This window comes from Globicephala melas, chromosome 19 (assembly GCF_963455315.2).
Source record: "Globicephala melas chromosome 19, mGloMel1.2, whole genome shotgun sequence".
Taxonomy (NCBI): Eukaryota; Metazoa; Chordata; class Mammalia; order Artiodactyla; family Delphinidae; genus Globicephala; species Globicephala melas.
The window spans coordinates 49,475,283-49,490,374 of record NC_083332.1 but is presented as its reverse complement, the minus strand read 5'-3'; the positions used below and the strand labels follow the sequence as shown (position 1 = coordinate 49,490,374).

At 41.3% G+C, this 15,092-nt stretch overlaps 2 protein-coding genes and 1 non-coding gene across 6 annotated transcripts in view; 2 read left to right on the top strand and 1 right to left on the bottom strand.

The window, feature by feature from the left end:
• The window catches only part of COG4 (component of oligomeric golgi complex 4), a 30,098-nt gene extending 24,119 nt beyond the window's left edge, over positions 1-5,979 (bottom strand). For all 3 annotated transcript variants that reach the window (XM_030863394.3, XM_060288337.2, XM_030863393.3), the window contains exons 1-4: positions 5,804-5,979; positions 4,078-4,160; positions 3,262-3,376; positions 319-493 (exon numbers count right to left, since the gene is read on the bottom strand). In XM_030863394.3, coding sequence (XP_030719254.1) covers positions 319-493; positions 3,262-3,376; positions 4,078-4,160; positions 5,804-5,974 — 544 coding nt within the window. In that variant the 5' untranslated portion in view covers positions 5,975-5,979. The remainder of the gene's footprint in view (positions 1-318; positions 494-3,261; positions 3,377-4,077; positions 4,161-5,803) is intronic.
• Positions 5,980-6,246: 267 nt separating this feature from the next.
• SF3B3 (splicing factor 3b subunit 3) overlaps positions 6,247-15,092 on the top strand; it is a 46,816-nt gene continuing 37,970 nt past the window's right edge. Inside the window, exons 1-5 of one of the 2 annotated variants that reach the window (XM_030863374.2) lie at positions 6,247-6,389; positions 8,800-8,937; positions 11,187-11,513; positions 12,199-12,371; positions 13,074-13,215. In XM_030863374.2, the coding sequence (XP_030719234.1) occupies positions 8,868-8,937; positions 11,187-11,513; positions 12,199-12,371; positions 13,074-13,215 (712 nt within the window). In that variant the 5' untranslated portion in view covers positions 6,247-6,389; positions 8,800-8,867. Of the gene's footprint in view, positions 6,501-8,799; positions 8,938-11,186; positions 11,514-12,198; positions 12,372-13,073; positions 13,216-15,092 lie in introns of both variants that reach the window. The other variant, XM_030863375.2, reaches the window with a different exon arrangement.
• On the top strand, positions 11,798-11,877 carry LOC115857064 (small nucleolar RNA SNORD111). The gene has a single exon (XR_004041108.1). It is a non-coding gene; the product is annotated as a small nucleolar RNA SNORD111 (small nucleolar RNA).

Sequence of the window (15,092 nt, the reverse complement as noted above, 5' to 3'; positions counted from 1 at the left end):
CTGGACCACCAGGGAAGTCCCTAATTTAAATTTTATAAGCAGGCAACATGGTCAAGTGTAAAGAACCCACGGGTAGTAGGTCTGGATTCAGTTTTCTTTTCCGTAAAGTAGGAATAACAACCTCTGCCTCGTGATGGTCTAGGACCTATACAGGGTCTAGTACCAGACAAAGAAATTTCCTAACAGATGTCCTTTTGCTGGTTGAGACTGCCTAGTTCAGATTACAGATGCTTGTACCTAAACTAGAAATTACAGATGTTTAAACTAGATTACAGACGCTTGTAACTAAACTACAAATCAACAGTTTGGGATGCCAACCTTCTTTGCCCTGTCGGCTGAGCTCGATGACTGACTTGTCCAAGCACAAGTAGCGATGAATGTGGGCTGCAGCCTGCTCATAATCTTCATTTCTCAAAGCAGTCTGAACTCCATCCATGCAGAACTTCAGGTCCAAGATGTCATCAGCTCTCTGAATGGCCTGATAGAGGCGATTCTGCAAAAAGACCTGGTGGTTAGAAACAATGTCCTATTCTTTCAAAAATCTCTCTCCAGAAGGTAGAGAGTTTCAGGGGCTGAATGTGATTAACCAGACGTCCTTTTCAGCTTTCACTGGTAAACTAAAAAGCACCACCACTACCACTCACAAAACTTGTTGACGATGGTCAATGCTACTGATGGATATCACACAATTTTATTTACTTGATTGACCAGGTCACTTATTTTAATGGAAGTAGGAACGGGAATAATCCATATTTATATTTGGCTTATACTGTTTAATTTATAACACAATCAAAATGTATTTGACATTTTGGGGACATGATATTGTAAACCAGGTAATAAAATATGCAAAATACATGAAAAGTATTTTTATTTACTTTTTATATATTATCTTTATCAGTATTTCATTCTTTTTGTAAAATTTTTATTGGAGTATAGTTGATTTACAACGTCCTTACAATGTTTTTTGTTTTTTGTGTTTTTTTTGGCTGCATTGGGTCTTCGTTGCTGCATGCAGGCTTTCTCTAGTTGCAGTGAGCGGGGGTGGGGGGCTCTAGGGTTCACAGGGTCTAGAGCACGGGCTCAGTAGTTGCGGCACATGGGCTCAGTAGCTGTGGCTCGCGGGCTCTATAGAGTGCAGGCTCAGTAGTTGTGGCGCACGGGCTTAGTTGCTCTGCGGCATGTGGGATCTTCCCAGACCAGGGGTCGAACCCGTGTCCCCTGTATTGGCAGGTGTATTCATTTTTTTAAATTTATTTTATTTTATTTATTTTTGGCTGCGTTGGGTCTTCGTTGCTGTGTGTGGGCTTTCTCTGGTTGTGGCGAGCAGGGGCTACTCTTTGTTGCAGTGCGCAGGCTTCTCATTGCAGTGGCTTCTCTTGTTGCAGAGCACAGGCTCTAGGCGCGCAGGCTTCAGTAGTTGTGGCACGTGGACTTCAGTTGTTGTGGCTCGTGGGCTCTAGAGCGCAGGTTCAGTAGTTGTGGCGCACAGGCTTAACTTGCTCTGTGACATGTGGGATTTTCCAGGACCAGGGCTCGAACTCACGTCCCCTGCATTGGCAGGCGGATTCTTAACCACTGCGCCACCAGGGAAGCCCTGGCAGATGGATTTTTAACCACTGCACCACCAGAGAAGTCCAGTATTTTTGTTTTAAAGAAGCAAGACATTTAAGAAAACTTTAATATGTGAGTTGGTAGCTGTGTGGCTATAACGTTTCATGGTAAATTATTTTGGCAGAATCTGAACAAATAGATAGGGAATTGTTATGCTATTTCACAGGGGCAATCTGAGGCTGGGACTGACTTGTTCAAGAACCCAGATCCTGTGCTTGTGTTCAATACAGCAGCTACGAACCACCTGTGGCTAATGAGTGCTTGAAATGTGACTAGTCCGTGGGGAATATCCTGGTGGTCTAGTGGTTAGGATTTGGCGCTTTCACTGCTGTGGTCCAGGTTTAATTGCCGGTTGGGAACTAAGATCCCACAAGCTGTGTGGCACAGCCAAAAAAAATAAAATAAAAATAAAAACTTAAAAAAAAAAGAGGTATAAATGTGGCAATAAACTGTATCTTAAAAAAATAAAAAAAAAGACAAGAGATGTGACCAGTCCAAGTGAAGATGTATACGAGTAAAATACATAATGGATTTCAAAGACTTGGCACAAAATAAGGTAAAATATCTCACTGATACCGTTTCATAGTAATTTCCGATATAATGGGTTAAACAAATGTTATTTTTAAATTGTTAAAATTACATTCACCCATTTCTGTTTTGCTTTTTAAAAACGGTCACTGGGAAATTTTTCATCACATGTGGGGTTCATATTAGATTTCTTTTCCAATCTGAATGACTTTTATTTCATTTTCTTACCTAACTGCGCTGTACAATGTTAACCTGTACTGCACCTCCAGTACAATGTTAAAGAGTAGCAGCAAGAGCTAACATCCTTGTTTTGTTCCTGAACTTGGGGGGGAAGCACCTAGTCTATATTAGCATTGGGATTTTCACAGACGCTTATCAGGTTGAGGAAGTCTCTTCTGTTCCAAGTCTGTTGAGTATTTTTATCAAAAGGGGTGCTGGATTTTGTCAAATACTTTTTTTGAGTCTATGAGATGATCATATGGTTTTTTTTTTTTTTAATTTTACCTATTTTTTTTTTTGGCTGCACTGGGTGTCTGTTGCTGCGCGCGGGCTTTTCTCTACTTGAGGCGAGCAGGGGTTACTCTTCATCGTGGTGCACAGGCTTCTCATTGCAGTGGCTTCTCTTGTTACGGGGCATGGGCTCTAGGCACGCGGGCTCAGTAGTTGTGGCACGTGGGCTTAGTTGCTCCACGGCAACTAAGGGATCTTCCTGGACTAGGGCTCGAACCCGTGTCCCCTGCATTGGCAGGCGGATTCTTAACCTCTGTGCCACCAGGGAAGCCCGATCTTATGGTTTTTGTCCTTTATTCTATTGATATGATATGTTACATTCATTGATTTTCAGAGGCTAAACCAACCTTGCATGCCTGGGATAAATCCCACTTGGTCACAGTATAGTCTTTTTTTTTAATATACGTTGCTGGATTTGATTTGCTAGTGTTTTTGAGGATTTGTATGCTTATATTCATAACAGCTATTGGTCTGGAGTTTTTTTGTGAGACCTTCGTCTGGTTTTGGTATCCTGCATTAGGTTTCTATTGGATGGTGCTACTCTAATTTCTAACGTGGTAGCTTCTCTACTGCCCTCTACTAACTCAAATATCAAAAGCTCAACGGGATTACCTTGGCCAGGTCAAGCTGACGGACTTTGCTGGACACATTCTCAGCTAGGTTGCAGGTAAAGGTGATCATTCCAGCTAGCTGCTTTGCATCTCCTTCAATCAACTGCAGGTTGGGACTGGAGACACACATTGTCAGCACACATATCCATAGGAGTAGACAGTAGAAGAAATGGAAAAATTTTTTTTGCAGATGGAGACTACGTCTTCTACTTTTTTTGTACCTCCCTACAACTCTTAGCTCTGTTCATTCTATTCACAGCTTTTTCTCGAGTGTTTTAGTGAAAACTCAGGCCTATACTTAATAATAAATTAATTTTAATAACTACTAAAGACACCCCTAAATAAGTACTGCCAAAGAAACTATTTAGATTCCCCCAAGTGTTAAGTGAGCATAAAATGCACTAATCAACAATCTAAGAGGATGATGAAATCAAAGAGCAATTTTTATGACTAGAAAATATACAAAATATGTAAAAACAGGGGTTCTCAAACTTGAGCCATATGTCAGAACCACCTGGTATGCACATTAAGCTGGAGAGTCTAGGGCCCCACCCCCAGAGTTTCTGGTATAATAGGTTTGGGGTGAGGTCCCAAAATTTGCTTTTCTAACAAGTTTCCAAATGTTGATACTTGCTGGTCCAAGGACACTTTGAGAACAGCTTAACTATACCCTTAGGTAAACACTTTACCTGGAGGTAATGCTCCTTTTCAATTCAAACTCAACTTGCATTGTATAACAGAATGTTAGGAAAAATAATAACTTATCCAGTGGACCCTAATGGAATTAACAATAGGTCTTGCTGAGATGAAGACTCACCCCATCCGGTGGAGAGTGACCATTTTACTTTCAATGGTGTTTTGCTGCTCTAAAAGAGCATCCAGCTCTCTCTCCACCACTTTCTGAAACACAGAGAAACAACGTGTCATTAGCATGATCAGAAGGAACCTTAAGAGTTATCTAATCCAACCACTTGGCTGAAGGGTAAATCCCATTTCAAATGTCTTCTTTCTTCTCACTAAGCTCCTCTAGGACTTTAACAAACAATACTTCATTTCTGCACTTACCATATTACATAATAATTACCTTATGCGTATCTTATTACATCTAGGAGATGAACACAACAAAGGGAGTACATAAACTTTTATTCAATTTCATTAGCATAGTGCCTAACACAGGAAGGCATTTAAAATATAAAGGCTCAAATAAACAAATGAAACTTCTAAAGTGGCAGTTATAAAAAGTCTCTTCTAGTGTATAGTCAGTAGCCAGAAGCGATAAATATAATTCTCTCTCAGCCAAAGCATTTATTGCACTACCTTAACTAATGTAACCTTCTTATGCTTGAGTTTCTTCATCTGTAAACTAGGGACAGTAATATATACCCCATACGACTGTTGTGTGAGCCAAACAAGAAAACACATATAAAGTGCTTAACATAGCATGTCGCGTATGGCTCAACAAAAGACAGAAGTATCAGCTATATGTTTCTACTGAAATAGTCCAGTAGGATCCAGAGGAAAACATGCCCTTGACAGTCATCAAATACAAATACAAAACTAATATTGTTTGTTCTGTTTGTAAGACTGACTTACTTTTTCCCCCCATTCATTGAATGCAAGCTTAGTACTGAACTTTATAAAGCACATCTTGCTGAAAAACGTATTAGAAGCTGCTAGAGTTGGTATAAGTTAATATTATATTTGAAAATTCTCAAGATATCAATGACCACCTCTGCTCCAGTATGAAATTGCCTTTTGTGCTCAACCTTAATAATAGTTTGGTTTAGGAAACAGCTACTAAACTTTTAGATTAGAGTTTAGATCTTTCTTCTGACTGGCAAGGAGCCCAAATGGCATTCAAAATTGTATTGACATCATCAAGTCGCACGGAAAAGTAAAGCAGCCTGCAAGGAATGAATCTTCGACAGAATATAGCCCACGCCCCTCACTGGACACCACGCAGGGGCACAAGAGATGAAGTGACTTGTCCAAGATTAGAACAGTTGTGCCTGAGTCTTAAAATCTCAAGCTTCTATAAAGCCCTGCATTTAACTGAAACACTAAAATTACACCCCCAAATTCATTCCCCACAGGAGGAAATCTTAAAACGCTTCAAGGTTATTTGCAATGATTTCTCGCTTAAATGAGATAATGGGGTAAAAGGATTTCATAATTTTGAAAATTGCTAAGCCGTTGCAAGAGAGCCTTTACTCTTATTTTGAAAAGCAAGCGAGTCGGCGTATACCCTCAAGTCTAACTTCACTCTCGCGGAGAAACCTAGAGATTAAGGGCCAGGGAAATCAACGGGGGAGTGGGGGCAGATCCCCTAGATGAGAGTAAAACATGCTTGGGGGCATGAGACTGAGTAAACAGAGAAGTCAGGTCGCCCCAACTACACTCAACTACACGCTTGCTTCTCGAGTAGGTGCTTTTTTGTTTCCTCGGCAAGAAGAGACCTTCCCACAGCCTGAATTTCCCAAGACTGACGGCTCCTAAGCCCACTGCCCCTGCATCCTCTTGGAAAAAGAACCTCAGTCCCCCACCTCCTCGCCGCAGAGCCGTTGATACACAGCTTCCAGCTCCTGCAGCTCGGTCAGGGAGCGAATGAGCTCAGTGGAGATTCCCGAACAGCTGCCTCCTCCCACGCCGTCAGGCGGCGGAAGCAACCCTAACAGCTTCTGAGCGGAATCGTGGTCTGCCATCTTGGTCCCCATTCCTCGCTTCCGGCCCCGCGAGGACCCCCCCCCCCCCCCCACGGCTCGTTGGCGCTCCACGTCTTTGGGGCCGCCCACAGCAGTGCCCAATGAATTTGTAGATTTTTGGGGTTTTTTTTAAAGTCTACTTTAAAAGATCAATTCATTTCCTATTCTCCTGGAAAAAGTGACGGTCATAAAGTATATTTAAATAATTTTCAATGCTGTGTGGAAGCAAGACAGAAGCAGTAAAAAAAAAAATTATATATACATTCTTCAGGCGCTGGTTGGGGACCTTTTTCCGTCGCGCGCCAACCGGAAGGTCCCTGTCTGAGGAGTTAATGGCGGACGCCGGCGGCTTGGCGTTGGTGGTTGTTTAAGGCTTGAAGGAAACTGAGGATCTGTCGGATATCTACGCCATCCTCCTGGCTGCAGGGTAAAGAAACAGCTCCCCGACCTCCCCGAGACCGGGGAGGCGGATAGCGGCCTTGTAGGAGGGTGGGCCGAGCCTGTGGCAGAGGTTTCTGAGGCAGCTTAGGCCCGAGAGGTACGGGAAAGGGAATGCTTGGGGCGGCTTTAGGGAATCGTCTCCCGTTTCCGTTCACAGTGTGGGCACCAGGCCTGGCTCAAAATAAGCTTTCTAGAAACTGTGTACCTTTTAGGCGCTGGGGGAGGTGTGAGAAGGAGCAAGCAGGAGGGACGTCTTCTTCTGGAGAAAGTAAACGACACACGGGAGGGTGGAAAGATCGAGGGTGTTAAAAGTGTAAATAATGGAAACAGCGTTTGAAGTCAAGACTTTTGTATTTGTATTTTGGCATTTGGGCGACTTGTTTCCGTCTCTGATCCTCATGCGGTGATGTTCTTTTGGCACATGGAGAAGGGGTGGAGGGAGCAATCACAGGCTCATTTCCTAGTATTCACCGGCAGGAGATAGAAGTGGGGGAAATAAAAATTTACCAAGTTTTGGCCGTTACTGGTTCCTGGTATATTGTTCTTGGCTGGTCTGCTTCCAGATTGCAACTTCCTCCGTTACCCAAGATAACAATACTTGGGGAACCTGGATCCAACTAGGTTTGGGGAAAATGAATTCCAAAGATAGTAATGGATAGTGTATGTTGTAAAGTTTTTCCAGGTTTCAGAAGTGGCCTGTGGTTTCCTCTGTTGTTTTCTAAAAAATTCTTTATTTTTAACGTAATCAGTCCTGCAACACGGATCACATTGACAACATGGTAGGGGTTTTATTGTAAATTTTGTTGTTGATAACTGGTGATTTGAAATTATGTTTGAAATTTTATAATAAGAGCAAGATGCAACAGAATAAATCATGTCTGAGAATCACATTCACTGCTTTTCAGAGAGCAACTTTAACACATTCTCTGCCTATTTTTTACCCAGACTTTAAGCTGAGCACAACTTTCCCTGGAAATTTCCCAATGTCTAAGCCCTTCTGGGTGTGTGTGTATCTATGTCTCTGTGTCTGTATGTTTTTTCTATTTTTCTTCTTGTAGGTCATTTCTCACTCCCTTCTTGTTCCATCTCAAGACTTTTTCTTTTTTTCCCTGTGATCCTAGAAGAACATTCCTTGGTTTCCTTGATGTTCCTTGGTTTCAAGTAGGAGAATGTATATCTCTCAGGACCTGTTTCCAGACTGCAGGATCTTTTCCTCTCTTAGGCACCCTGCTCTTGCCCAGCCCCCAAATGATTATTATTTATAAGGACATTGGCTCATAATTTTCTTTTCTCATTTAACAAAACCAAACTCGTACATTAATTACACAGTGACCACTTTGAATTTCTCAAGATCCCTTCTTTTTGTAATTGAGGAAAAATAGCTCAGTTTATTTTCCAGCACTAACTGTGTATAGGTGTAGTTTTGGTAATTCTTTTATGGTAGAAGTGCATCAGTTTGCAGTCTTCAGTTCTGTCTGATGAGAAGAATCCTTTTCTGTGACTGTATACTCCTTTGGGGAGGCTTTCTCCTGAAGTGACAGTTCAGTTTAGAGATACAGTCATGCACATATGAATGGCCTATATATGAAAGATTTTCTTTGCAGCAGTGTTCATAATAGCAAGAGATTGGGAAGAAACTGAATGTTCGTCAGTAGGGTGTTGGCTAAATGAGTTGTGATATACTCTTTCAATGGAATACTATGTAGTTGTAAAATAAAAATGAGAAAGCTTTTTGTTTGTTGCTATCTCAAAAGATAGGTAAAGTGATAAAAAATCAGTTGCACTATGATGTGAGTGTATGATATACAGTACCCAACTTTTAGTTAAAAAGGGATAATAGACAGTATTAATATATATTTTTCTTTGTACATACAGAAAATATCTGGAAGGACACAATATAACTTGGTGAAATTGATTCCTCCAGGGAGGAAAACTGGATGGCTAGGGAATGGATGGAGTCAGCTTTTTGCTGTGCTTTTGAATTCTGAACCATGTGAAAGTAGAGCCTATTCAAATACAAGTAAATGTAGACCTACTTAGTTTCTGTGACAAAGTCAAATAGACAGTGTTGGTTTAATGGTACAGATCCCAGCTCCTAGCGATAATACTATTTGTTACGTGACCTCAGGCAGACAATTTAATTTCTTAGCTCAATTTTCTTATCTGTAAAATTACTGTAATATTGAGTATTTCATAGGTTTCTTGTGAGGTTGAAACAGAGTGTATAGTAGCATAGTGCCTGGTATGTAGAAGGCACTCTTAATTATAAGTATGTTCTTCCTCAATAGGCCTTACTCTCCTGGTTCTGCTATTTTCAGCCAGAAGTTCCCATACAGAAATGTCTGTTAAAAGAACAGTTGCACAGCTAATATTTTTCTGTTTTTATGTACTCTTAGCTTGCTTTGACTTGGTATAACCAAGGCCTGGATTGTGGAGTTGTGGGTGGCTCAGTGTTACTGCTACCATGTTCCTGTACAACTTGACCTTGCAGCGAGCCACTGGCATCAGCTTTGCCATTCATGGCAACTTCTCTGGTAAGTTTTTCTATTATTATTTTTCTGAGCTTAACATTTAAAAAAAATTTTTTTGTCCACATGACGCGGCTTGTGGGGTCTTAGTTCCCTGATCAGGGATTGAACCTGTGCCCCCTGTAGTGGAAGTGCAGAGTACTAACCAATTGACTGCCAGGGAATTCCTAACATTTTTAATATTACTAGTTTTATGCTTCAAATTGCTTTTTCAATCTCAAACCTTTTTTCTAAAACAAATTATGAAAAATATCTTTTAATCATTAGAGAAATTGTAATTTATGTGATGCTTTACAGTTTCTAAAGCACTTTGGAGTACTTGATCTTCCAAAGGACCTTTGGAAAATAAGGTGGCCTGATAAGTGATGGCATTGAGCAAATGAGAATGGATTGAGGTGGGTAGGAGTGGCATATCAGATAGGATAGGAAGCCATTTAGGCATTAGATAGTGAGGATCTGTATTAGGGCAGTGAGGATAGAAGGAAAGAGAAAATATGAGTTTGCAACCTGGGTGGCAGAGAAAATGACAGTAACGTTGATAGCAGGTTACTTGAGACCAGAGAGTGTGTTTGGGGAAGGAGGAACTTGGGTATTTTAAACATTTAGTTTAAAGGTGATGACAACTCATCTGGGTGGAATTACATAGCAGGGAGAAATGGGGACAAGTTGACTGTTACGTATTTGGAGGTGTTGATTGCAGTTATAAAAGCAAGTGAGCTTTTTAGGAGTCAGTTTAGAAATAAACAGCATATATTAGGTGGTAGCTTTAAAAGGTCTTTGAGATATTACAGCTAACAGCCCAAAAAGTTAATATGATTTTTTAGAAGAATAGCCTTAAAGATGGGCTAGAAAGAGGCTTTGGTAATTTTTAATTTTACGAAGCAAAACATTATATGTTTTTTTTTTGTTTTGTTTTTAAATTATTTATATTTGGCTGCATTGGGTCTTCGTTGCTGCGCGTGGGCTTTCTCTAGTTGCGGCGAGCGGGGGCTACTTTTCGTTGTGGTGCGCGGGCTTCTCATTGCGGTGGCTTCTCTTGTTGCGGAGCATGAGCTCTAGGCGCGTGGGCTCAGTAGCTGAGGCTCAGGCTCTAGAGCGCAGGCTCAGTAGTTGTGGCGCACGGGCTTAGTTGCTCCGTGGCATGTGGGATCTTCTGGGACCAGGGCTTGAACCTGTGTCCCTTGCATTGGCAGGCAGATGCTTGACCACTGCGCCACCAGGGAAGTCCCCAAAACATATGTTAATATCGTTTGTAGACAACTCTGAATTACGCAGATTGATGGCAAATCTCAGAAAAATAAAAAGGAAGTTTAAAAATAACTTGTGTGACCATTTTTGAAAAGTTCTTCTTTGATACCACTTTTGTTAGATGTTTTAAATTCTGGGAAAAGTACCTTTTTTTTTTTGCCTTTAAATTTATTTTATTTATTTATTTTTGGCTGCATTTGGGTCTTCGTTGCTGTGTGCGGGCTTTCTCTAGTTGCGGTGAGCAGGGGCTACTCTTCATAGCGGTGCGCGGGCTTCTCATTGTGGTGGCTTTTCTTGTTGTGAAGCATGGGCTCTAGGCGTGTAGGCTTCAGTAGTTGTGGCTCACGGGCTCAGTACTTGTGGCTTGTGGGCTCTAGAGTGCAGGGTCAGTAGTTGTGGTGCACGGGCTTAGTTGCTCCGTGGCCTGTGGGATCTTCCCAGACAAGGGCTCAAACCTGTGTCCCCTGCACTGCATTGGCAGGCAGATTCTTAACCACAGCGTCACCAGGGAAGCCCAGGAAAAGTACCTTTTAAAGTAGAACAAATTAACTTAAAATACTAAGCCCCCAGCTCGGTTACATTTATCTTTTTTGGCTTTTTTTTTTTTTAAATTTATTTATTTTTTTGGCTGTGGCAGGTCTTAGTTGCGGCAGGCAGGATCTTTCGTTGTGGCCCGTGAGCTTCTCTCTGGTTGTGGTGTGGGGGCTTCAGGGCGCGTAGGCTCTGTAGTTGTGGTGCACAGGCTCCAGAGCACGTGGGCTCTGTAGCTTGCGGCATGCAGGCTCTCTAGTTGAGGCGCGCAAGCTCAGTAGTTGTGGCGTGCGGGCTTAGTTGCCCTGCAGCGTGTGGGATCTTAGTTCCCTGACCGGGGATCGAACTCGTGTCCCCTGTGTTGTAAGGCACATTCTTTACCACTGGACCACCAGGGAAGTCCCTTTAGTGGAATTTTGATCCATTCAGGTTACTAGTTCTGATTGTTCATGATCTTTACTTTTCGTGTTTTTCAGGAACCAAACAACAGGAAATTGTTGTTTCCCGGGGAAAGATCTTGGAGCTGCTTCGCCCTGACCCCAACACCGGCAAAGTACACACTCTACTAACTGTGGAAGTATTTGGTGTCATCCGGTCACTCATGGCCTTTAGGTTGACAGGTGGCACAAAAGACTACATTGTGGTTGGTAGTGACTCAGGTCGGATTGTTATTCTGGAATACCAGCCGTCTAAGAATATGTTTGAGAAAATTCACCAAGAAACCTTTGGCAAGAGTGGATGCCGCCGCATTGTTCCTGGCCAGTTCTTAGCTGTGGATCCCAAAGGGCGAGCTGTTATGATTAGTGAGTGACTTACTCTTGACTTTTTGACTCTTAAAGAAGCTCAGTTCAGGATAACAGTGCTGTGATCTTGATAGTGTGCCAAGAAATCACTCAGCTGGGTAAAGTTTGGATCATTTTGGATGTTTAAAGTTGCTTTTCCTTTTAAAACAATGGGAGAAGTTTGAACACACCTTTTCTACTTCTTATCTAGTTGGAAATGGGTGTTTTTCCATTTCTTTAAGTGTAGCAAAAAGGCTACACTGTAAGATTTTACATTATTAGACAATGAATATGGTTGCTTTCATCAGCCCGAAGTGATGATTCACATTCATGTCTCTTCTCTGATAAATATCTTGAAGAAAATTCTGTGTATCTGATCAGGCTTCCAGAGGGCAACCTTCTTTGACCAGTCACAAAATCATTAGATCTAATTCAGAGAATAAAGCTGGCAATTCTATGAATTATTGTTTAGTTTGTCATAAAAATTTTTGAAGAGTTAGTGGGATATTAAGATCCCTATTAGGAAGGAGGGGGGTAAAATTATGCTCTTGTCTATTTTAGCAAAATCCTAAAGCATGCATATGCTTGTAGAGTTAGTACTGGCTATTAACGATCTTTCAGAAAATAATTGTGATGTGAATCTAGCTGTTCTGTAGCCTCTGGTTTCATTATCTGGAGTTTTTCTATGTTTTGTCTCCTTCAACAGGCGCCATTGAGAAACAGAAATTGGTGTATATCTTGAACAGAGATGCTGCAGCCCGGCTTACCATTTCATCTCCACTGGAGGCCCACAAAGCGAACACTTTAGTGTATCATGTGGTCGGAGTAGATGTGGGATTTGAAAATCCAATGTTTGCTTGTCTGGAAATGGATTATGAGGTGATGGGGGGGGGTCTCAATCTCTCTACCCACCTTTTCCTTCCCCTCCCTTCTCCCCGTCTCCCTCCTTTGGGTTTCTTCCACTCACTTTGGTGCTTCCCTGAGATTGTTTTCTTCATTGTGCATTTCTTATATCTTACTTGCTCACTATTTTTTTTTTTCCTATTCCAAATACCTTTCTGAAATACTTTGGAGTGTTTCAGAATTTACCTGATTTGAATAGTCTCCCTGTGGAAACAGGGTATTTATTGGGAAAAGCTCCCTGAAAAAGGAGGTGAAAGTGTATTTGGGATATTTTTTCACTGGGAGATAGTGAAAGATGGGGCATACCATTCTTTTGCTTGAGAGGAAGGCAGTATCTTCTAGTAGAGCTAACCCTGGTCTCAGAAATAGAAGACCTGGGCTCTTGCTTTCACTCTGCCATTACTTAGTGTGAACTTTGGCAAACCATTTGGCATCTGTGGACCTCTGCTTCCTCGTTTGTGAAATGGAGGAATCCTGATGCCCTTTCCAGCTCTGTTTATTTGTTTGTTTAAATAATTTTTATTGGAGTATAATTGATTTACAATGTTGTGTTAGTTTCAGGTGTACAGCAAAGTGAGTCAGTTATACATACGCATGTATCCACTCTTTTTTACTTTCCAGTTTTAAAAGTTTGATTTTATGGTACTGATTAGTCTTTGTGCCACTGTTATTCTATAGGAAGCAGACAATGATCCAACTGGGGAAGCAGCGGCTAATACCCAGCAGACACTTACTTTCTATGAGTTAGACCTTGGTTTAAATCATGTGGTCCGAAAATACAGCGAACCTTTGGAGGAACATGGAAACTTCCTTATTACAGGTACTTTTCTCTTAGAGCTGCTCTGTACCATTTTGCTTAGTCCATTTTATGTTCAAACTTAGCACTGTTTGCTTAATATGATTTGGAAACTATAATCCATTTGTAGTAAACCTGAGTGCCTTGTCTGTGTTTTGGCAAGGTTAGAAATTCATGTGGTGGTTAACTCTTATCCTCTAATGGGGGCAGGGAAGAAAAGAGAGCAGTCAGCTTAGAATATTGATTACTGTTGGTTGCTCTGGTGTCTTGACTGTAGTCAATCTTTCACTCATTACAAAAATCAAAACCTGGCTTTGTGAAAAGACAAATGTAACTGTTACCAAAATTGATCCAAGAAGAAATTAAGAACCTGAATAGACCAGCATTTGTTAAAGAAATTGGAGCAATAATCCAAAGTTTCTTTTTCTCAGAAGATTTAAGGTCCAGAATTTTCAGGGACCTTAAATTTCTCCAGAGGTTAGAAAAAAGAATAAAAACTGTTGTACCACTTTATGAGCCTAATATAACTTCAGTACCAAAAATAGAGAAGGATAGTAATAAGAAAAATTTGCAGGCTGGTTATACTTGTGACTATGGGTGCAAAAACCTTAAATTTTAGCAAATCAGATCAACAGTGTTTTAGATGCACTGGAGCAAAGTATGATTTTTGTAGGAGCTCAAAGATGTTCACTATGAAGAATCAGTGTTAGTTTAATTCATATTAAAAGACTAAAAGAGGGCAACTGTATTTGTGGTAATCTAAATTTCATCAGGCTTGAGTAAGACAGTGATCCAGTCCTTTCTATTTCAAGTCATTTGCACTTGAATTAATGTCTAAAGTGAAATATGTCAGTTGTTGGGGGAGGATTTTAGAGAAGAAAGATACAAAACAGTGCTTGTCTTTGAGCATTAAATCTTAGGAAGAGACTTCTTATATATTAAGCAGAAGAATTTTAGAAAATAGATTGTATTTAATTACTTGCTGTAATGTATTATTGTACTTCTCATTTATGAGGGTTTCATTCATTAAAACAAATTTTTACTGAGCCTCTACAATCAGTATCTGCAAAATCAGTCTACTGGGCTCTGGGACTGCAGTGATGAAAAGTTAGATGTAGTGTCTCCTTTTATGCAAGATTGAATGTAGTGGTGAATATATGATAGTAGCAAAAAAATTGCCAGAGTGTGCCAGATGGTATGACAGCATGGAGGAGGGGTCCCTAACCTAGGGAAGGAAGGCAATGCGTCAGAGAAAGGTTTCAGAAGAAGTGCTCTCAGCTGAGAACTGAGGACTAGTTAGGAGTTAGCTAAGTGTAACGGGGGTTGAGGAGGAGTTTCTGTTATGGCCAAATGGAACAGAATGCACAAAAGACGAAATGCAGGAAAAAACATGGTTCATTGAAAGAACTGAAAGCTCATTGTGATTGGATCATTGGAGTAGAGGTGGGAGGTAGCTACTGAGGGATTTTTTTTTTTTTTGCATTACGCAGGCCTCTCACTGTTGTGGCCTCTCCTGTTGTGGAGCACAGGCTCCGGACGCGCAGGCTCAGCGGCCATGGCTCAGGGGCCCAGCCGCTCCGTGTCATGTGGGATCTTCCCGGACCGGGGCACGAACCCGTGTCCCCTGCATCGGCAGGCGGACTCTCAACCACTGCGCCACCAGGGAAGCCCTGAGGGATTTTTAAGCAGGAAAATAATGACATGTTTAAAGGTGAACGTTTTTAAAAGATCACATGCTTTCATTTTGGTAATGGAATGGAAGATAATAAGCCAGGAGATTTGTCAGGAAGCTGTTTCACTAAACCAAGAGAGATTCGCAGCATGAGGACTGCTAAGGAGGTAGAATCAATAGGGCTATGGGAGAGGGGAGAATTGAAGGATGACATTCTTGTTTTTGGTTT